The sequence below is a fragment of the Hydra vulgaris genome, chromosome 06 (assembly GCF_038396675.1).
Source record: "Hydra vulgaris chromosome 06, alternate assembly HydraT2T_AEP".
NCBI lineage: Eukaryota > Metazoa > Cnidaria > Hydrozoa > Anthoathecata > Hydridae > Hydra > Hydra vulgaris.
Window position 1 is genome coordinate 49424447 of NC_088925.1, and position 24403 is coordinate 49448849.

General features: G+C 27.5%; 2 protein-coding genes across 2 annotated transcripts in view; one reads left to right on the forward strand and one right to left on the reverse strand.

Annotated features, from left to right (window-relative positions):
* Positions 1-1856: 1856 nt before the first annotated feature.
* LOC136081468 (tigger transposable element-derived protein 4-like) lies at positions 1857-3491 on the forward strand. Its single transcript, XM_065798782.1, has one exon. The coding sequence runs from the start codon at positions 1857-1859 to the stop codon at positions 3489-3491; it is 1635 nt and encodes a 544-aa protein (XP_065654854.1).
* A 7415-nt stretch (positions 3492-10906) lies between these two features.
* LOC100202282 (synaptosomal-associated protein 25) overlaps positions 10907-24403 on the reverse strand; it is a 43228-nt gene continuing 29731 nt past the window's right edge. The window contains exons 4-7 of the mRNA XM_065800381.1: positions 16031-16168; positions 14134-14178; positions 12216-12315; positions 10907-11975 (exon numbers count right to left, since the gene is read on the reverse strand). Of these exons, the coding sequence (XP_065656453.1) occupies positions 11910-11975; positions 12216-12315; positions 14134-14178; positions 16031-16168 (349 nt within the window). The 3' untranslated portion in view covers positions 10907-11909. The remainder of the gene's footprint in view (positions 11976-12215; positions 12316-14133; positions 14179-16030; positions 16169-24403) is intronic.

A 24403-nucleotide genomic window follows, 5' to 3' on the forward strand; every position in this document is an offset into this window, starting at 1 on the left:
ATTTTGCACTTATGCCAATTCGCACTTATGTCAATGTTTGCAAATTTATTTGGTGCACTTATGCCAGTTCGCATTTATGCCGATTTGCACTTATACCAGTTTTTGCAACTGCTTCGCACTTATGCCAGTTCGCACTTACGCCATTCGCACTTATCTCTACGGGCATTTGTTTTTAAAAGTTACGTTCTAAATGTCTTTTTTAAACGTCTTTTAAACGTTCTTTAAGTAAGAATGTTTAGAAGACGTTTAAAAGATATTTAAAAATCATTTAGAACGTAATTTTTAAAAACAAATGCCCGCTGGGATGCCAGTTCGCACTTATGAAATTCGCGCTTATTCAGTCGTCCCTTATTATCATCATTAATTAAAAAATAGTTATAACATTCTCGAAAGTGAAGTTTGCTATCTGTAAACTTAATTTCGTAGCCTTGAATAAATTTTATGCCGCAAAAGCACCTTTTTTTAAAATTAAATTTTCAGTTTCCAGTAAAAAGTTATGAACTAAAAATAAAAACTTTCACCATTGGGGTTGAATGTAATATAGTAACGTTAAACTTGGTAAATAGGGCTTTTTTTTAAGGCGCAATAACTTACATAAACTCTGGTAGATATGCTGAATAAATTATCCCGTATCTGGCAGATACGCTCACCAAATTACTTTAAAATACCAGTTAAATGTTTGTTGTGTCAATGTAAATAAAAATAGTAAGGTTGGTGATGTAATTGAGATATCAAATTTTATAAGTTTCATTAGTTTTTTGGGTATTTCTAAACAAATGATCAACGTCTGCATATACATATTGATGATCATACCAACACCCCCTACCCCCCATCCCCCACCCCGACACACACATTCTGAAACGAGGCTCTATGCCTTCTGCGGGCCTCCTTTATGGTTGTGCAAACAAAAAGGAAAAAAAAGTTTCCTTGGCAGATATAAAAAAAAGGGATAAAATCATTAAAAACATAATAAAATTTTAAAAATCTGAATTATTTTGGTATTTATTTTGGGATTTTTGTTTTATAAAAGATTTTAAATGTTTTAAAGTTTTAAAATGTTCAAAGTTAAACGTCAATTTATTGATTTTTCAAATTTATTCAACTTGAAGAGAGTGATTTTATCCAAACCATTTAGGGGAGATGGGGGCGCATTGATCGCCGGGGCAGTATGATCTTTTGGCTTTTACTCGTTCATTTTTGCCTTACTAGAAGTGAGATTGCAATTTAATTAACCATTATGCTTCCCTAATTGATTATTCGGTATATTTTTTCATAAGGTTATCAGCGTCAAAAAAAATAAAAAAAATATTGTTTTTCGTCATAAAAAGTGATTTTTTTAAATCGTACTATAATTCAAATATATTTTTATTTAGATGTCTGTATGGGTTAACAACAATTTTATTTTAAATTTGTAAGTGTTAGGTGTATAATATAATATATAATTTTTATTTGGCTGCAATTTATACAGTAGATCTTGCTATCAATATGTTACCTATACCTATTGGGGTACATTGATCTTTGACTATGCGGGGCCCATTGATCGGAGGATCAAAGTGCCCCATAGAAGACGAAGTGCCCCATGTTTTTGTTTATAAGCAATACAGTTAAACGAATGGAATTGTATTTATAATTTAAAAAAAAACTATATATAAACAAACAATAGCTTTTAGCATTTCATTTTTTAAATCTACTTATGTTATAAGCTAGTAATAATAATACTATTATTTTATAATATCAAAAGAATAATATTTAACATAATAATTAAAAAATATTTAACATAATATTATTATGTTAAATATTAGCATTTATTAAAAACATATGTTTTTTTTGTTATATATTTTTTTACAGATCTTAAAATGGTTAGAAATAGAATTAAAAAAACAAATAAAGTTGCTATACCAAGTGAAACAATGAAAGTAGCTGTTAATAAAGTTTTAGAAGGAACACAACTGAATGTTGTAGCACGTCAGTTTAACATAGATAGAATGACTTTAAAAAGATATTGTCGTAAAAAGAGGCTTAATCCAAATGAAGCTTTCAAGCCTAACTACAACAATAGACAAGTTTTTACAGCAGAAGATGAAAAAAGTTTATCAAGTTATTTACTAATTGCATCAAAAATGAACTATGGCCTTTCAACTAGGTCAACGCGATTATTGGCATATGAATTTGCTTTAAAAAACAATAAGATATGCCCATCATCATGGATCAAAAATAAAATTGCAGGCATTGATTGGTTGCAAGGTTTTATGAAAAGACAACCAGAGTTGTCTCTACGAACACCTGAAGCAATGAGCTTCGCTCGATCAACAGCTTTTAACAAACACACTGTAAGAGAGTTTTTTCAAAATCTTAAAACGGTAAGAAATCGATATAAATATAATCCTAACTGTATATATAATGTTGATGAAACTGGTTTAACAACCGTTCAAAAGCCGGTAAAGGTTTTAGCTGGTAGAGGAAGCAAACAAGTTGGAAGAATCACATCTGCAGAACGAGGAACATTGGTAACTGCATGTTGTGCCTCTAATGCTATTGGAAATTCCATTCCTCCATTATTTATTTTTCCTAGGGTAAAGTTTCATGATTACATGATTAAGGAAGGACCTCCTGGATGTGTGGGATTTGCAAATCCTTCTGGTTGGATGAACTCAGAAATTTTCATAGAATGGATTAAACATTTTGTTAAATATTCAAACTGTTCTCAGGAATCTCCAGTTTTGTTACTTCTCGACAGTCATGAAAGTCATATTTCTGTTAAAGGCTTGGAGCTTGCAATTCAACACGGAATTACAATGATAAGTTTTCCTCCCCATTGCAGCCATAAATTGCAGCCATTAGATAGAACTGTTTTTGGACCATTGAAAAGGTTTTACAATTCTGCATGTGATAATTGGATGGTTTCAAACCCAAGACCAATGACCATTTATGATATTGTTTCAATAGTTCGAGAACCGTATACAAAAGCTTTCTCACCATCTAATATACAGACAGGATTTAGAGTAGCTGGCATTGAGCCATTCAATTCTGAAATTTTCAAAGATGACGAATATTTACCATCATCAGTTACAGATAGAGCTGCTCCAGATACAGTTACTATCACTCCTGTCAACAACATGGAATCTGAAATGATACCAGCACATGTTAATCACATAGAGTCTGAAATAACTATAGTAAATATTGAAACAAGTATTTTAAACAAAGTGTCAACAAGTGTTGCTTCTATAATCTCACCTGAGGTTTTAAAACCTTACCCAAAAGCATCTGTCAGAAAAAAAAATGTTAAAAGTAGGCAGTTAAAAACAAGGATCTTGACTGATACTCCTGTCAGAAATGAAATTCGTTTGTCAAAAGAAAAGAAAATTTTGAAGCAAACCAAAAATCAACAAAAAGTCTCCACAAAAGATAAGAAAGAAACTAAGAATTACTTGCTTAGGAATAAAAAACAATGTAAACCAAAAGCTGCTTCACAACTTGACTTTCACAAATGATGAAATATTCTTAATCAAAATATTGTACTTTTAACAAGTTTTGTAAACTTAAAAGTTGTATTCTTATTTCAGTCTTTATATTTCAGTTCTTATAAATTTCAAGTTGTTGTAAAGTTTTAAACGTATATAAAGCGGGTAGCTTATAGCTGCTGTGATTTATACATTTTTTAATTAAAAATTAGACTAGTGGGTTTAACTGCTATATTTAAAAAATAATTAAAAAATTTAGATGTATTATATGTTATACAATATTACCCTTTGACTAAATTATTTACAAGATTTAGTTATAGAAGTGTTAAACGTTTAGATAATATTACGCATATAAGATCAATGTGCCCCAAGTCGGAGATCATAGTACCCCATAGTTTGGGGTACATTGATCTTTTGAGAGGGTTGTTTAAAAGTTAAAATTATTCATGTTTATCATTTTTTTAAATCAAAATATTTATATATTCCAAAAGCCAGATAGTTCTACATGTGTTTCGTAGTTAATAAGTTTTTACATCTCTTTCAGGTTCTGCGCAATTTTCAAAACACTGCTACGGCGATCAATGCGCCCCCATCTCCCCTACTTAAGAAAAATAACATTAACATTAGGGTGGGCTGACAAACAATAATTTTTAAAAATTGCCTTTAAATAAATTTTATATAATAATATAACCCTTGACTTAAAAAATTTTAGAAAAAAAAATAATATTAGGTCAACCTCAACAACCTTTCTTATTTTTTAAATATATGCATATAAATTTATTTATTTTTTATTAAGGTAGCAACCATCTCTCAACTCTTTAACTCAACTCTGTAACACACACCTTGACGAACAAGGTCGCTTCGCGGAGAAACAAGTTAAGCGTGGTAATAGGGGAGGGTGGCAAAATTCTATATTTTTTGTGTAACCAATACCAAGTTGACTTGATAATTGAAAATGTATCATTTTGAAGATTGGGATGCCTTGCACATTTTATGCAGGTAGTTGTTAAACTTGCATATGATGGTAAATACCATGGCTTACTTTTGAAGGTACGTGGATTAGTAGGAAAAGTTTGCAAATCCTCTGTAGATTAGAAATATTATCAACAAATGTAGTAAGACTGTGACCAGCAACTATTCTACAAGATGGAACAGCACTTACTTTATGATTCAGAGATTTCTGAAAATAAAAACATCAATCAACGAAGTGCTTGGTGACCTTAACATTGACTCACTAGCCAATAGCAAATGGATGGTGCTTCAGGATTTTGTCAATCTTTTAGAAGCTTTTGCCAATTAAACTGATAATCTCCAGACTGATTCACTTTCTCTATCCAATGTTATATCTTTAATAATTAATTTAGAATGTCTCCTTGAGCAATTTGAAGATGTCAAAGGTGTAGCAGTTAAAATGCTTGCAGATCTACGCCGTCGGTTTGCATTTTTTTTGCAGTCAAAAAATCCTAATTTTAATCCAATGCCAAGCGTCGCGTGTCTCCTTGACCCCACGTGTGCAATAGCTCTTTTAGATATTGAGAATACACAAATCAGAGAGTGTGCAAAGAAACATAATGTCACATAATCACTAAGCGCTTTATTTGCAAAATATGTGAGTAATTTTTAAAGTCAATACAATAACTTTTTTTTTTAAATCAAGTTTTCTCATTTTTGTGTTCGTTTTTAGCACTAAGTCCTACTTCTTTTAATTATATATGCTTATACTATTTATAACTTATATTACAATAAAATTAGATTAGATAAAACATTTATACAACAAACGAAAATTAAACTAAATAATTACTCAACTGAATAAAAACTAGAACTAAAAACTTTGCTTCTAAACTGAATAAAAACTAAAACTAAAATTATTTTCCGAACGAAAATATCATTGACTTCAATTTTTAACATTTTGAAAATATTAAAAAACTTTAACACTAGAAATCTTTGCTGCGTATTTATTGCATGTAAAGTTACGCAACTTTAAGTTAAAATTTATGCAATTTAAATTTTGATTGGATAACTTTAAGATAAAATGAATGAAAGTTGCGTTTAAACAAAATAAATTTAGTTGGACCTCATTGCAATCGGCTTAGGAAATACCGTCGGTTACAAACATTCCTCGTTGTAATATACTTAAAATAGTAGATCATTGCAGCAAAGATCCACTTTATTTAAAATCATAACTGTTGATAAAAATACAAAAAATGTCAACAGAAGAATAAGATAATTTAAAGTTTCTTACTTGGAAAGTCTTCACAACAATCTACAATTACCTACGATGAGCAATTTAACCAGGAAATTTACATTTACTCTTTCGATTCGTTTTTTCAAAATAATCATATTTATTGAAATTAAAGTAGAACGCCAAATAATTATAATGAGAAAAAAGTATTAAGTAATTCAAAATCAGCATAAAAAATTAATCAAGAAAAATTGGTTATCTACACAAAATCCAAAAAAATTATTTTTGGACCCCCTCCTAATTAATAGTGGTACCAGAGACATAGTGGGAATTGAACATTTGTTAGTCCACCCTCAAATCTCACAACGCCACATCTAATATACATCTCACCCACCCCAATATACATCACACACTAGATTAACACAACGCCATGAGCTGCAAACAATTAATTTACTTGAAATAGAGCTTTTAAGATAATTGCAAAAAAAAAAGTATACACATTACAAGCTATTAAAAGCGTTCAGAGTACGATTTCCGTTTAAACTTGTGGTCTAGAATTACACAATATAACATCCAACAATGGTTAGATGGTTTGGTTGGTAGGTTGGTTGGAACAGCGATCATGTTTTTTTTCACAACCCTTGGTAACAAACTTTAACTTTTTACCCTGAGCGTTTACCTTGTTCTTGTTGCTCATGTTTTTCAAAGTTGCTTTTGTTTACAGTGCTCGTCGTTCACTGGACCAAAGTTTTCTTTTAACTAGGGATCTTCTACTTACTTTTTTTTTTACTTACTGCCGTGGCGCAGTGATTAGAGCGCTTGCTTTATAAGCTGGAGATCCAGGTTCGAAACGAGCTCTGGACAAATTTTCGCGTCACGGTTAGGAAGGAGGCGTGAACTTCCTGGTTAAATGCATTTCCGCGGTGCTCTGTGACTAGACCGTTAGGACTTCTTGGAGCACCTAAAATAAAATAAAAAAATTAAAAAAAAAAAAAAAAAAAACTTACACGTGTAAGTTAATTTTTATAAAAAAAAATTACATAAACAATTTTAAACTTTCAAAAAAAAATTTACATTTCCGTTTAAGTAATTAATTTTTTTTGATACAACTTTTACTTTATAATGTAAGTTTTTGGTTTTCAAATTTCAAGTAAGTTATATAAAAGAAGATTACATCAAAAAGGAATTTATTTTTACCTGTAAAAAAATCACATGAAAAAACTGTAAAAGTGCATTAATGTAAAAGTTAATTACTTTTTAAAATTATATTACATAATGTAAAATTACATTTCTTAAAATGTAATTTACTCCTTAAAATGTAATTTATATTTACTTATAAAAGTAACTAATTAAAAGAAAATTGTATTACCATAATTGCAATGGTAAAAAGCTTACATAGTAAAACGAATTACATAAAAGTAATATACTACCAAATGTAAATTAAATTTACAAATAAAATAATATTAATATAATATATATATAGGTATTTTTATTTTAAAAGCAATAAAAATTTTTATTAAAAATAAAATATATAAAATAAAATTTAAATTACAAAAGCTAATGAGCAGAAGGCGCATATACCCATGGGAGACTCAGAAAGTGTAGACTAATTAAAAGACAAAATTGGCATTGTTATTAGTTCTTTTTAAAAGATTTTGCGTAAAAGTTCTTATTGTTTAAAAACTAAGGAGGGAAAGTTAAACCAGATTATGGGGGCTATAACCCCGTTCCCAAAACTTTTTTAAGAGGATACTTTTATTTTATAAGGTTTTTTCGCCACTTTGATAAAAAAATTCCAACTTACTCAAAAATATCCCCAGACCCTGCAAGTCTTAATCCGGTAATGGTTTAAAGAACTATGGTATTTTATATGGGCATGAAAAATTTAGAACTATTTATGTAAATTTCTTTATCTGCGTGTAGTATCAGTGGCCTAACTACCACAAGGTCAGTGCAAGCAAAACTTACGGCTCCTCAAGCAATTAAGCCCAGGGCCGCGAGGTTTAGGGGCTTCTATATATATTTGAAGAGTTTTTTGTAGTAAAAGTTATTGTTCCAGAGAAACAGAAATTAGGCACCTTGGCCCCGTATGCTTACTGGCGAAAAATGTTTTGCTAGGCCACTGTGTAATATGCGTATTACCTAAGTTGTAGCGTAGCAAAATTTTATACGTAGATTAAGAAATAAAACTCGTGGTGATCAAAGCCTGGAAACAAAAATACCCTAAAACATTTACCATCCCTACCCCAAATGTGAGGGCACATTTGGGGTAGGGATAATTTTTATTTTCTTACACTAAATTTAAGTAGACAAGTTTTAAAATTCAAAATTCAAAAGTTATGATTAAATATATTTTTACCCAAACCGAATAAGGTGGTTGTTTCAATATTTTTTCCTAAACATTCTAATATGATATAAACAAGAACATACTTAAGTATGTTCTTGTTTATATCATATTAGAATGTTTGTTTGTTTTAATGTCCTTATTTAGATTACAATATGTTGTCATAATATATTAAAGAAATAGGACACTATCAAAAAAAGTGTTGTATTAACTATATATGCTAAGTTAGATGCACCATTGAATATATAAACTATGCTAAGTTTTTTAGATTTACCCATGTAAATGTACCCATGTTCAACTCCACTGTAATGTTATATACGAATTGTTTTGTAATGGTTTGTTTTATACATGACAATTAAATTGCTGTTAGTATTAATTTCAATCAAAATCATTGCTTTTTCATAATTTTAATAACATTACATCTCAAAATTTACACAAGACACAATTTATGGTTATCCATAAAGTCTTTAAATGAGTTTAATATAGTTTTTAACAGCACATTAAAAGGTTTTCAGAAAATCTCATTTGTACGTAACTTTATAATAACCCTATTATGTTGATTAAGTAAATCTAATCGGATTGATGATAAAAGGAATCGCCGCATTTTCAAATTATAAAACTTTTTTAGATTGCTTTTGACGGGGTGTAATACCACGCAATACCACTCGTATTTAAATCAGTTTAATATTAAATCGTTATGTGACGCATCTGACCAAAACCAGTCGGATGTCGCGTGATATTGAGAAAACCATCAAAACATCTCAAAAATTCTGCAAAAAAAAATTAATTGTTTACATAATTATGTAAACAATTATGCAAAAAAATAAATAATGATAAAAATTGAATTTTTGAGATGTTTTTTGATCATGGCTTTACTTAGATAACCTTAACACAAATATCAAGGTTTTTAATAATCTGATACCTTGTATCAGATTACTATAACTTCATACAAAGTATATCTGATACCTTGTATCAGATGTTTATCAACATTGAAAAACAAACTACAAATTGTTTTTGTTTTTGAACATTCAACATATAAATGGATATTAATGAATATAAATGAGAGAAACACAGTTTTTTAAGATATACACCAACATTTGGATGAAAAATTATTAATATAAAACATTTAAATCTGTAAAAATAGAAAATTTGTGAACACTTCAGTTCACTACTTATATAATGTAACATATTCAAATAGTCGTTTGAATATACTAACTATAATTCCTAAAATACTTTTTTGTAGCTGTTTATATATTTTATTTAGAGTAGTACCAGTCTTTACATTCCTGGAAGTCTTTCAATAATAAAACTGTAATCATCAATAATCTTGTTTATCAACCTAATAATAACTTAATAATAAGTTAATAATATGTAACCAATTAAAAAATTTATCCTTCATAAAAGTATTTAATGAAGTTACAATACAAGTATACAAAAAAAATGCATAACAAAATCCTGACAATTTTAAAATTTAATGAACTAAACTTTGAAATTTATCAACACAAAATAAAACAGAAAACAAAACAAAAATATAAAAGTAAAAATAATAATTAATATAAACAATTATGAAGATCTAATAATTAAAAGATAAAACTTGGAACTTCAAAAACTTTCAAGCATTTTTTTTCTCTCACAAAGCCTGCTTACCTCAGCCAAGTAAAATAAAAAGTAATATTTAGTGTGTTTAAATATCCTAATAACACAATAATGTAGCATAAATATACACTTACTTCATAAAATGATCTGAATGCATTTCTCGATAAAACACGGACAACACTGATGTGTAGCCAGTCACACATTGCAAGTTAAGATATTTGTAAACATTTTAAATATTATTAATTATTTAAATAATTATATAATTATTTAAATAAAAATTATTAAATAAATATTATTTTTATGAAATATATTTTATCAAATATAAAATTTTTAAAATGTCAAGTGACAAATAAACAAAAAATTGTATAACATTTACATTTTAACATTCAAGATAAAGTCTTAAAAATAGTTTGTTTTTTAATCAAATAATAAAAAAATATTTTTTAAAAATGGCTTCCAGTTTTCTGAAAATTAATCAAAAAAGTCACATAGAAACATTAGGGATAAACTCATACTTATCTTTAACTTCATTTATAAAAAAATTCCGCAAATGGTTCTTAGTGTGTTAGGTGCATATTTAGTTAGAGATTTTAAAGTTAACTCATTATTTTGGGTTTTAAGACTTTTTGAAAATCAAAAATGTCATTTTTTACAAGAAAAAAAAAAGATATTTCAAGATATATTTATCAACTTTCAAAATCTCTAGCTAAAAAGAAAGATATTAATGCAAGTATCTCAAATAAGTATTTCAAATGTAAAACTGTGTGTGAAGAAGTAACAGTGGTTTATTGAGGATGATTAAATTATGAAGAATGTGTAAAAATACATATATTCTTCCATGAACAAAGAATAAAACTCATATTTCAACATATTAACACATTAAAACATTCAACTTTTGACCAATTAAGCCATGATTCTTGGTTACTTAACTGCATATTTTAGTGTAGACTGAACCGAACATTCCATGATGTGTAATGATTTTTTTTTTCTTTTTAGGTAAAATTTGTTTATTCATTAAAATGATTATATTTTGCAAAAAAATAAAGGCGATCAGAGCACAGGGGTGGTAATACCCTTAAAAAATCCCTACTGCATGCCCCTGGTTGAAGGAAATTAATTTTTTTTTAAAAAACATTCATCTACAATCCATTCATAAATTATAGTTAGACTTCACTTTACCTATATATTTCGGAACTCAAAAGATTTAGTATTTTAAAACAAAGAAAAAAAAAACAAAGAAGCGGTTTTTAATTCGTCTTTAATGGTTTTTATTTCGTGTGAACCTGCCGGAAGTGGTTAAAAAAATTCTTAAGTAAAAACAACTTTCAGTGAAAACCTCTAAAAAAGAGAAGTGAACACATAATAAATACGTTATTAACTGATGCATTTTTTTTTTAAATATTATAACATTTTAAAAATAATTTGTAAATTAAAAAAACCTATTAAAGTATTACAATATAACTGCCTAAACATAAAAAAAAACATTCTTGAAACAAAAAATGTTGAAACAAAAGTTTATAGAAAAAAAGGAATCTTAACTTAATTCGACACGAACAATCAACAGATGAAAAAATCAAATAATGAAATAGCGAAAAGGAATTTTCATATAAGTTACAATCAAACAGTTAGATACTCACTCGCACTCAAATAAAATTAAGCATAAAATTATAATGCTTTTATAAAAAATATTGCAAATCAATATAGCTATTTGAAAATAGTAATACAATACCGAACGTGTAACAGAAATATACATAATATATAAAATCCCAATATATAAATTTTTATTAAAAAAACCCTTAAATTACAATACTTAATCTACACACAACCAACTTGTAAAAAGTAATTTTATAGTCAAAACCGATAAATTAAATAAAGTTTGACAATAATCGGATGCATTCTGTGATTTAAAACTTTAAATAACTTTAATTAACTTTAAATTAAACTTTACTTGACTACTTTGATGAATTATGGGAACTTTAGGAGATGTATTAAAAAGTTAGAATGTCTGATAAGGCGTGTAAAAACAAACAAACAATGCGACACATGCAAGTGTAATTTTAACAATTGCAAAGTTATTTATCAATTTAACAAGGACAAAAATTAGTATAGTTTTATACCTAAAAAAAATTAACATTTTAAAATACTATACCATTGTCCTTTCAGCCCTAATTCTATGGCCCAAACTACTTCAACCCTAATTATGCAACCTGCAGGTCTCTAATAACAATAATGATATTAAAAATGATAAAAATAATAATGTAAAATAAAAGTTTTTAATTAATATGCATTATTATAGAAGACCTATAACTGACAAAAAAAAAAGAAGCTAATTTCGTAAAATTTGGTTTGCTCTTTTATTGGCATTTTCGATTCGTGATTCGTTTGCACTTGCCTAAACAAACAAATATCATTAAAAAACAAATGATAAAAAAGTTAAATATTATACTATAAAATATATTACTTTTTTATTTAACAATATATTTAATAATTATTATTTTCAATATTATTCATTGAAAATATTATTATTATCATAAAATTTTTAACTATTAATTAGAAATTAATTTTTATTTAAAGGAAAAATAAAAATGTTGAACAAAACTTATAAATAAAATTAAAAAATAATTTAATTTACCTTGTCAGTAAGTCTTGTTATTTGCGTATTTTGTCTATCTAGTTCCCCACCCATATCAATAGCCATAGATTTTAAGTTGGTTAGGATACCAGCAACTTGGCTTTTAAATTTAAAAGTTAAACTCATATTATTAAAGTATTTTTAATACAAATAAAAATTTACAAAATTTTTAAAATCTTTCAAGTTAAGATAAACTATTAGAGCAACTACATCCAAGCTAAACTTAACAATTAGAGTGACAATAACTACATCCAGGCTAAACTTAACAATTAGAGTGACAACAACTACATCCTCACAGCCTCAAAACCTTCTCTCTATGAAAAAAACTATACTTAAAATGAATGAAGCTTTTTATACTTAAACAACTATGGCCTAATTTTTAATGATTTTACTTTAAGATATATGGTCATGTTTTTTGTTATGTTGTTAACTTGAAGCCTAATCAAGATACTTCAACAACATATTATAAACTACTTGTCTATAATTTGTTAAACTTGTCAACAAGGCTGCAAGCAACCACTAACTTATTTGGGAGTTAACAGTAAACAAAGAATAGAGATAAAGACAATAAATTGACATTAAAACTCCAAATGTGCCAAGAAAACATGAACGCCACTTTTCCTATGTATTTATAAAACCTGAGTTGAATGGTATAATTTTTTTTGGTGAAAAAACAACTGGATTGCTACCTGGAAAACCGTTTTATTTTCTAAAAATATTGTGTTTTTCCCTAAATGTTGACTTTTTATGTTACAAATGTACTAATAACTAGGGCATATACTAGATATCCGGTCCGGTTTGTTATAAGCTAAATCTGATTTTAACAAACCGGACCAGATATCTAGTTTTGCTTATGCCTAATAATAACTATAATATAGTTTAACCCTATGCTTTAATATAATAAAATGTTTTTTATTTTTTAAACGAATATTTCGTGTATAAGTGCTAGCTAATATTCAAATATACCTTATAAATATGATAATAACAATTATAGATTAATTTTAAAATTATTTGCTATTCGTCCTGCTTTTTATCATTCAGATTCATAATATATTCAAAATAGAAAAATGGCATTATTAGATAGTAGGAAAACCAGAAAATTCATTAACATTAAGTTGAGTATCTTGGAGGTAATAGAAAACTCCTCCAAAATGAATTTCTAACATTACACAATTGTTTACATCGATCTCTAGATTTGCAACGAAAAAAGTTTGACAAGAGAAGTAGCTTCAAAAGTTAGAATCATCCATAAAATTCTATCGATCTACTATTAGATTTGACACTAAAAATATGGATGTTGCAACAGAAATGAAAAACAGTTCCAATATGGTCAGTGATAGCGATAACTCAGCCAAGGACTCAACATTAGAAAAACAAGAAAATCATGTAAAGAAAAACTTTCTTAATATTAGTAATGCTGCCATTGCCACTGTCAGATTTGGTTTCTCATCAACTGGTACAGACACTATCATTAATGGACTATTAAAAGATATTATGAAGGCAGGAAAACTTGTTAAAGATGAAAAATCTCATTTGTGATACCAAGTTTTTCATGCAAAAGAGTTTGCTATAAAGAGAGTAGTAGGAAAGTTTAGATAAAATAAAACTTTAATTCTTACGGTTGATAAGGCTGCAGGCACCTTCAAAAAAAAAAAATTAATAACTAAAAAATTATTTAGAAGTTAGATGGTTCAAAAGGTGATCTTTTTACTTCACATGGATGCAGAGAATGTAAACTCAAGTATTTGATAAATCCAAATACTATTTAGAGTCTTTTTGTTTTTATCTGCTGTATACATTCTTTATCTACTAATATATAATAATTAACTATTTCACTAAAAAATATCCTCAATACGCAGGAATTGAAAACATTAAAAAAAAAAAAAATTAACAAACAATTATAAATAAAAAATTTTACCCTATGTTTTCATCCATCTCATCTTCTCGAGCATCATTTGTGATACTAAAAGTAATTTTCTTCATGTACATTTAAACTAATAATGCGTGAAACAAAAAATAACAACAAAAAAAGAATAAAAAATTTAATCAAAAATAATTGCTCAAAATATTCATAAATTCAAAAACAAAAACTTAATTGTCTTTTATCATGATTTTTCAGTCAAGCCTTCCCAGGAAATGCTTGCGTGTTAAATAGTACCAGGATAATAGTACCATGAACATGGTGGGGATCGAAATCAGAACTTCTCGCTTATGAGGTGAGCGCTCTACCACTACACCACTACTGCATACGATTTATATATTTTACTTTAGACAACTTGATCATGGCCATTTTCAAGTCCTGCAACTGTCCAACTTTTATTGCTTTTCTTTTAAATACCGCTGATCATATATTTGCTTTGTGACCATTTATCTTTTCTTATTTGTATATAAAAAATCTTTTTGTTGTATCTTTTTGTTGAATGATACATATCTCATTACATTTAGATTTCTTATACCATTCAAGCCTTTCAGTATATTTTCTAAGTAAGGCGCACACACATGTATATAGTTTTTTAAGCTTCAATTAGGCCATGCCATCTACATATTTTTCACATAGCCTTAATTGTTTCATATTACTTTTCTTTGATGCACCTTGTTATCTCCAATCTTTTAGCGAAGGCGTGTTTCTTTTTTAAGATTTGGCTCTGTACATGTGTAAAAAAATAAAAAAACTTAGGATGAGGTGGGTTTTGAACTGTAAACATTCTGTTTATGAAGTAAATGCCTTATCCAAATAAGCTAGACGTGAGTATACTTCGTTACAAATAAATATCATTATATAATACAAAAAGTTTTATTTAAAAGTATACGCACACATTATATAGATGTTTTCATTTAGGGACAATATATACTTGTTACATTGAAATTATACAAAAATATTTCAAACAGATAAATAAACATTTCAAATATTTTTAACAGATTGCAACTTATATTTTTACTTTTTTCTTTTAAAAAAAAAACAAATAAAGTATAGGAAAGTCATTCTTTTTAATGTCGACTTTTTTTTTTTGCTTTGCCCTATCTAATTTTGTTGCTGAAAATAACAATCACTCTAAAGAACTAAAAATTAAAACATAAATTATTTAAATTATTAACTTCATTTTATTTTTTTCTATCTAAATTTATTTTAATTTCCTATTGTGTTAATTTTGCTTTTTTTTGTTTTTAAAACTTAGTTTTTTTTGCAATGATTAGCATAAAAAAACTTGCCATGGCTGTGACGTGAGTTGTCAAAAATAAAATACTCACATGTGGTCATACAAGACAAAAAACCACATGCAATTCCTGGGAAGACTTGTTATGTATATATATATTATCTTATTTTCCACTATTTATTATTTACTATATATATATATATATATATATTTATATATATGTATATATATATATATATATATATATATATATATATATATATATATATATATATATATATATATATTTATTTATTTATTTAGTAACTATTATTTATTATTAACTATTTATTAAAGAGAATTTTCATTAAACAAAGCAAAACATTCTTGTATTTGTTAAACAAAGTAAAACTTTCTTGTAGTTCGCCAAAAAACTTTTATTATCTGCTTTTTAACTCCCAAAAAAAAAAAAAAAATTCTAACAGAAACATTTGCTAGAGCATAGTATGCATTCCACAAAGCCTATGCTAGAGCATAGTATGCATTCCACAAGATACACTTATTCCATACATATTAAACATGCTGTTTATCATCCTAACTATTACAATATTAAACCACTTCTTCAGGTTTTCATGCATTCAACATTAAAACTAAAAAAAGGATAATTAAAATTTTTTTTACCGTGATATGTATCCACTTGTAGCTGCTCCATGATTCGGTACTTTATCTTTAGTTTGTAAAGCAATTCCAGCTGAATTCGGTGGTTCTTTTCTTGTATAAGCTTTTCTATAAACTTCCGAAGTTTCAAAATCACCACGCCTTTAGAAGAGAAAAGAGAAAAATGCCTTTAGAAGAGAAGAAAGAAAAACTTTTATTAACCATTTATTAGGCTTCTTGAACCCACCCAACCTTTAAAAGGATAACATGTATAAATTATATATATATGTATATATATATATATATATATATATATATATATATATACACGCCAAAATTTAGTTTATTGCGTGTTAATGTACTTTTGATTTTGAAAGTCTGAAAGTAAAAAATAAACTTTTTAATTTAAATTTAATAGTACATTAAACTAAAGATTGACAGGATTGAACAAAAATTATTTCAAAACTTGTCCAATTTTTAGTTAACAGAACTATTGAATTTGAATTAAAAAGTTAATCTTTAATTTTTAGTATGGTAAAAAAAGTTTTAACTAAGTTTTATTTTTGACTTTTTAGTCTTGACAATGAGTTTCACCCGCTAATTTTTTTTAAGCTTTACAAGAATTAATTTATCTTTTATGAAAAATTAGTCTGTAAAAGTTTTTGCTTCTCATTATATATTTTTTGCTTTGGATTACATTACTAATTATTATTATTATTATATTAATTTATATTAGCATCAATATGTTAAAAAAATTAATTTGTCTTTATTATTTTTATTATGTTTTTTTGTTTATTTTGTATTGTTTTAAAATTAATGTAATAACCAATCAATCAATATATATATATATATATATATATATATATATATATATATATATATATATATATATATATATATATAATATATATATATATATATATATATATATATATATATATATATATATAATATATATATAATATATATATATATATTATATATATATATTATATATATATATTATATATATATATATATATATATATATATATATATATATATATATATATATATATGTATATATATATATTATATATATATATATATTATATATATATATATATATAAATATATTATATATATATATATATATAAATATATTATATATATATATATATAAATATATTATATATATATATATATATATATATATATATATATATATATTATATATATATATATATATATATATATATATATATATGTATATATATATATAATCGAATTATAATTTATAGTAATAACCGAATCATCAAGTAATCAAAACTTTTGTGTGAATTTATGTTATTGCTAATATTAAAATGGCAAGAAACAAAGAAATAAATTTGATGAAGAGTTGTATTGTAAGAAAAAGATTATAAAAATGGAAAAAGGCAACGAAATTTTAGAAGGACAATTTTGTTTTAAACCTTTTCAACAAGGAGTTGATAGAACTTAAGCAATTTGTAAACACTGCAAAGCTGAATTTTCTTATCATCAGAGTACTTTGAGTCTGAAATATCACTTAAATGCAATGCACACTGTTGATGCCAGCAAATCACCCACTCAAACAAACAATGGAGAAAGGGTTTAGCGGACTACAATTTAATTGGATGCAGCACATAGGAGAACTATAGAGAAACATGAGAAAGACAAGATAACAAATGTCATTCCAAAGTGGGTAGCTAGAGACTGCAGGCCCATTAGTATTGTGGAAGATGTGGGTCTGAATGAAGAATGTTATTAGGATTGCAACAAATAACTGCAAATAAGGTCCTCCACCAGGACACTCCATCACAAGAAAAGTACATGAATTGTATGAAAAGGAGAGGACTAGAAAGGAAACAGCATTAAAACATGCACAAATTACTGCCTTCACCGGAGACTACTAGACATCACTGGGTAACCATAATTACCTCTGCGTTACTGTGCATTACATTGATGAACAATGGAAACTGCATTCACATGCTCTGACAGTAATAAAGACACAAGAAAGACTTTGTTGCTGAAATGTGAGGAGTAACACTTGAATGAATTTTAGTAGATGGCACAAGAGACGCTAGCTCTTTAGAGCAGTGCCCATTATAGTATTTATAAACTAGAGAAAGTTAAGCAACATTACTACGATGCGACAATGGTTTAAAGGTTGACTGCAAGAGCAAGTGTGTTTACCAACTATGTTTACAAGGCATCCTTGAACCTTGTCTAAAAGAGAAAGGGCGTCATTAGAAGATCTGTTCCAGATATGGCAACAGTATTCCATATAAGGATGGATTAGAGATTTATAGAGATAGAGAATAGAATCTGGAGTAAGAAAGTGGCAAGCATAATAAAGAAATGCAACCTTTCAAATTAAGTTTTATCCAAGTTAAAGTTCACCAGCCACTGAGAGCCCCATGCTGTAGCAGAACTGAGATCCTTTTCAAGCTCAAATGCCCCCTCTAAGCAATCAGAGAGTGTTGGCTTTTATCAAGCCAAGAATAAATGTTAGTATCATCACCAAACAATTCCACCTTAGATATGAAAATTCCTGGGAGATTGTTAATGTAAATTAAAAAAAGTGTAGGGCCAAGGATAGAACCTTAAGGAACCCCTGAAGTTACAGAAAATGAAGAAGATTGCTGTTCATCAAGGAGACATTTTATACTACAATTAGTAAGGTAGGATTCAATAATTTTAAAGATGTTACCAGATACACCATAAGAATGGAGCTTATGGAAAAAAACCAGCATGCCAAATTTTATTAAAGGCCTTAGAAATGTTGAGAGCGATAGCCTTAACCTATCAGTTATTACTGTTCAAATCAGCTGTAGAACAAGAAGATCGAAATTCATGGCGATTAGAAAGTTATTAGATTCAAGATGAGAGATTAAATGTTTGTTAATTAAAGACTCAAAAACTTCACTTATTATAGGAAGGAACGGTAGTTAGATATGTCAGATTGCTCTCTAGAATTTTTAAAAATATTGCAAAAATTAATTTAAGGATTATAAATAGAAAAAAAAAGTTATAAGAAAAAAATAATGATTACTAAAGGTCTGAAAACTTTGTGCAGTAATTTAAAAATCAACTAATAAAAAATTATGCAAAAAGCTCTTTGCGCATTGTAGGAAACATTAAATTCAATTGTTTAGGGGAAAAATTTAAGGAATTATTAACTTAAAAATTTAAATGTTTTAAATTGGAAATTAATTAATTGATAAATAATGACTTGTTTTAAAATAATATATTTTAAAACAAGGCATTAGGGTTTTTTTGTTTTGTTTTAAAATAAACACTAAAAGTTTAAATTAGTTTTTACATTTTTTTAAACTCCTTTGTCTTTAATTTTGTATACATATCTGCAAAAGAGTTACAAACATATAATTTATAAGAAAATATTGAATAATTTAAAAGTATTTTATATCTTATTTCACGATTTCTTTTATTTAAAATATTTGATCATCACTAAATTCCTTTAGACTGTTGTGATTAGCAGATGTTTTTTAATAATTATATTGTACTTTACTATGCTTCATTTTTCTAGTTTTATCTGATGGTTTATAAAATGAATTGAAATATTAAAAATCAAACCATAATTTTTAATAATAATGAAAATAATAGAAGTAGTATGGTTTCATAATAAGATTTTATATCATTCAAGATCAATATAAATATTTTTTATTGAATAACAGCTATTGAGTTTGGTGATCAAAACTGTTTACAATTTTTAAAAAGCTAAAAATTCGAAGACAAGAACCATTTCCAGATATCACCCTAGATTGAAAATTGCAGCAGCACAATGAGAGGAAAACTATGGAAAAGAGTGTGGTTTGACTTAGGATTGTTGAGAGGGAATAAAAGATGAATCAAGCCTGAATCCAAGAAGTTACATAAGAAGCACATTTGTCAGCAGGAAGACAAAAGATTTCTACCCAAGGGCCATCACAAAGAAAATAACGGAAAGAGTCCCAGTCAGTTTTAAGGTAGTTGTATAAGGTACAATGATGGGAAACTCTAATGATGAAGAAGAATGGGATAATAGTTTTAGAGAGATCAAACCATGATCAGAAGCACCTAAGGTTGAATGGGGAGAAACTGAGCACTGACTAGGATCAGAAACAAGACATAAGTGGAGTAGAGAAGGTTAATGATTCGGATTGTCTGGAAAGTAAGTTGGAAAGTTGACTGTTTGTGTTGATTGAGATTGAAAAGGACATAAAAGTTGTGGGCCTTTTGAAAGAGAAAGTTGATAGAGTGAAGGGGTGGTAAGTGAAAGCACATAAAAGTATAGTCTGTTAACTCAAATCGAGTTTCCCAACAAATGGGTGAATTCTTACCAATGTAAATGCCAAGGTCAAGCATGTGAATATTAAAATCTTTATGAATCAAAGGAAGATAACCATCAACACTAAGATCACAAGATGAGACAGATGAACTTAAATTAGTCTCACAAAGGGCAAATAGGTCTGGTGAATTTTGCAAACGACAAGACTCAACAGAAGAAAGGTTATTTTGAAGACCACAAATATCAATGATAATAAATGATAGATTTAAAGAACTTGGTGATGACGATGGTTATTTGTATTTTTTAGACTTTGATACTTATTTCATTTTTTAAATTGGTTAAAGAACTTAACTCAAAGTTCTTTAACTAGTTTAAAATTACATCTCAAAATATTGGTGGCAACCAAGATTAGCTAAATTATTACTCTCAGTCGCCCGCCAGACAACCCACTGAATTCCGAGTGTACATCACTATATATATATATATATATATATATATATATATATATATATATATATATATATATATATATATATATATATATATATATATATATATGTATATATATATATATATATATATATATATATATATATATATATGTATATATATATATATGTATATATATATATATATATATATATATATATATATATATATATATATATATATATATATATATATATATATATATATACAGTTGTATGACAATTTATTATGGCCACCCAATAAATTTTAACATACCTTGCTTATCTTTTGTTTTCTTGGCATTATAGTTCAAAATTATATAATTTAATTTATTTGGATGCATACAATATAGTTATACGTTGACAAAATTATTTAAAATTTTATGCTGGTGTAAACACTGTCATTTTTGACAGCCATTTTGTGTGACGCCATCTTGAGACCACTATTCTTACAGTGCACGTGGTGAATACTCTCTGTTAGTTTTGGTATATTTTACCAAAATAGTATTGGAAGATAGGCTAGCATCAAATGATGATATCACTGAGAAGTTGGAGAGCTCTGGTATTAAGATGTCCAAAAAAACGGTTCAGCGTCGTCTACACGATCTTAGCTACAGCTCAAGACGTCCGGCTAAAAAGCCAAAATTAACGCCAAAAATGATGGAGAAGCGATTAGAATGGGCAAAAAAATATAGAAATTGGACTGAAGACGATTGGAAAACGGTATAACAGATTATTTTATTAAATAATACTTTAAATTTTTTAGATAATCCATGCATTGTGGTAAATGAACCACCGTATAATATTTTTAGGTTTGCTTTAGTGATGAGAGCACGTTCCAAGTCTTATCAAAAAAAGCACAATACGTGAAAAGGAAGGTTGGAGAGAAATATTTAAGTAGCTGTATTATTCAAACCATCAAACATCCAACCTTGGTGATGATTTGGTCGGTCATTTGTGGGAAAGGAATGGGAAGGCTGTACATTGTTCAAGGGATAATGAACCAGGTGCAGTATAAAAATGTCCTGGAACAAAGATTGTTACCCCAATTGACGGAATGGTTTGGTCCAGAGGAAAACAAAACATTCATGCAAGATGGAGCACCATGCCATACGGCTAAGTCTATCAAAATCTTTTTGAAAGATAAAAATATTCCTTTGTTGGACTGGCCGGGAAATTCGCCGGATCTCAATCCTATAGAGAATGTTTGGGAGCTATTAAAAAAGGAGGTGGCCCAGGAAAATATAACAAACAAGGTGGTTCTAATAGAAAGTATTATAAAACATTGGAACCACAATGCAAGATTGCAGGAAATGGCAGAAAACTGCATAAAAAGCATGCCTAAAAGGGTACAGGCAGTAATCGATGCAAAAGGGGGGGGGGGGGTTACCAAAATATTGATTGTGACTAAGATATTATATGAATATTTTTTATTAAAGTGTATTTATTCTTATAAAATGGTAATTTTTGATAACACACAACCTGATTTTTTATTAGAATACGTCTTTGGTAGATAAAATTGTAAAAACTGATGGAAAATCACAATTTTTCTAGAGTTTCTAGAAAAAATGTAGGTGGCCATAATAAATTGTCATACGACTGTATATATATGCACACACATATATAAAGGGCCACAGCAACAGGGGGATTAAAGGAGCTATGCCTCCCCCCCAGAAAAAATTATAAATAGAAAATGTTATATAAATAGAAACACTTTTATCTACTTTCGGCAAAATACACACAAAAAAAATCAACTGTATTCATTAGTTTTAGTTGCAACTATGCGTGTTTAGTGGTAAAAAGTCATTGATTAAAAAAAATTACTTTCTTGAATCATCAGCAATGGTGAGTTATTTTACCTTACTTGAAACTATAATTGTTTTTTTTTAATTAACCAAATAATTTGTTAAGGAAAGGTTTAAGGTAATTATTAATTAAACAAATCTGGAAAGGTATCAAAAAAATTATTAATATTAAAAGTAACTCTCAAACAACTTCTAATGTAATCGTAAATAACAATAAAACAATAACAAACCCCTTTGACATTTGTAATATTTTCAACAACTACTTTACTAACATTGGTAAGGATGTCCAGGAAACAATTCCTCCATTCATGAATCATTTCACATATTACTTATCAAATCCTTTTCAAAAAGTTTTCTTTATAAAACCTACTGATGAACATGAAATTTCAACTCTTTAGACACAAATAAAGCTTGACCTAACGGTCTGCCAGTTAAAATTCTAAAACTATTAAAAAAAAGAACTTTCAAGAATTCTTTCTAACATTTTAAATATCTTGTTCTCAAGTGGTGTTTTCCCAGAAAACTTAAAAACTGCCAAAGTTATACCTATTTTTAAAATTGATTCAAAACTATTAATGCCAAACTATAGGCCAATTTCCCTCCTCTCCAACATTGATAAAATTCTTGAAATGCTAATGTTTAACCACTTATACGAATTCTGCAATGAAAATAAACTGTTTTTTGAATAACCATTTGGTTTTTGAACAAACTACTCTACATCACTTGCTTTACTAAGTCTAACAGAAAAAATTAAAGATTCTCTGGATAAAGGAATGTTTGGATGTGGCATTTTTATCAACCTTCAAAAGGCATTTAACACTGTAGATGTTGACATTCTACTTTATAAGCTATCCCACTATGGTATTAAGAGGAGTTTCAAACTCCTGGTTTAAATTTTTGTTTACTAATAGAACTCAATTAGTATCCATTAGTGAGTGAGCTCAAACCTGAACAATACCAAAGTAGGTGTTCCTCACGGATCTGTTCTTGGCCCTTTGCTGTTTCTTATTTATATAAATGACATATCTAAAGCTTTAAAATTTTGTAGAGTCCAACACTTTGCAGATCACACAAACCATCTCTACTTTAATAAGTCAATAAAAAAAAATCTACAAATGTGTTAACTATGACCTTAAAAAACTATGCAACTGGTTAAATGCCAACAGAATTTCCCTTAAGTCTAAAATAACTAATTTAATATTATTTAAAAGTTAGAAATAAAAAACAAAAAATTAGATCAACAGCTCAAAATTAAGCTAAATGGGAAAATTTATCATGCAAAAAAAAAAAAGCAATCAGGATTATTGAATTTCTACCAAAAAATTCAAGTACATTCACATCTTTTAACGCACTACAAATTCTAAAAGTGCATGATATAATCGAAATTGAAAACTGTTTATCTATTCGCAGCTGCCTAAACAAAAAGCTGCCTCCTATATTTAATAAATGGTTTACTCTACACAGTGCAATTAACTGTCAACTTACAAGAAATTCTTGTAGAGATGCACTGAGTGTGCAAACATATAATACAAAATCCTACGGTAAACATTCCTTTAAATACTCTGGATTAATGGACTGGAATCAAATTCACAATAAATTCAAATCAATCTCTTTTAACAACATTAAAAAATATGTCCTCAAAACCAAATTAAAATACTACTTGCTACATCAAGATAAATAGAAATAACAATTGTAATACTGGTGATAAAAGATATATCACCATAGAAAATGTATAAGATATAAATATGCAAGTTAACTAATAGCAACCTTCTGTGAGTGTATTATTTATTTTATTTGCATTTTTGTTGTTGTTGTTGTTTTGTTTTGTTGATGGTTG

Excerpts from the sequence above, each read along its gene's own strand:
- LOC136081468 (XM_065798782.1), top strand. The coding sequence starts at position 1,857 with ATGGTTAGAAATAGAATTAAAAAAACAAATAAAGTTGCTATACCAAGT.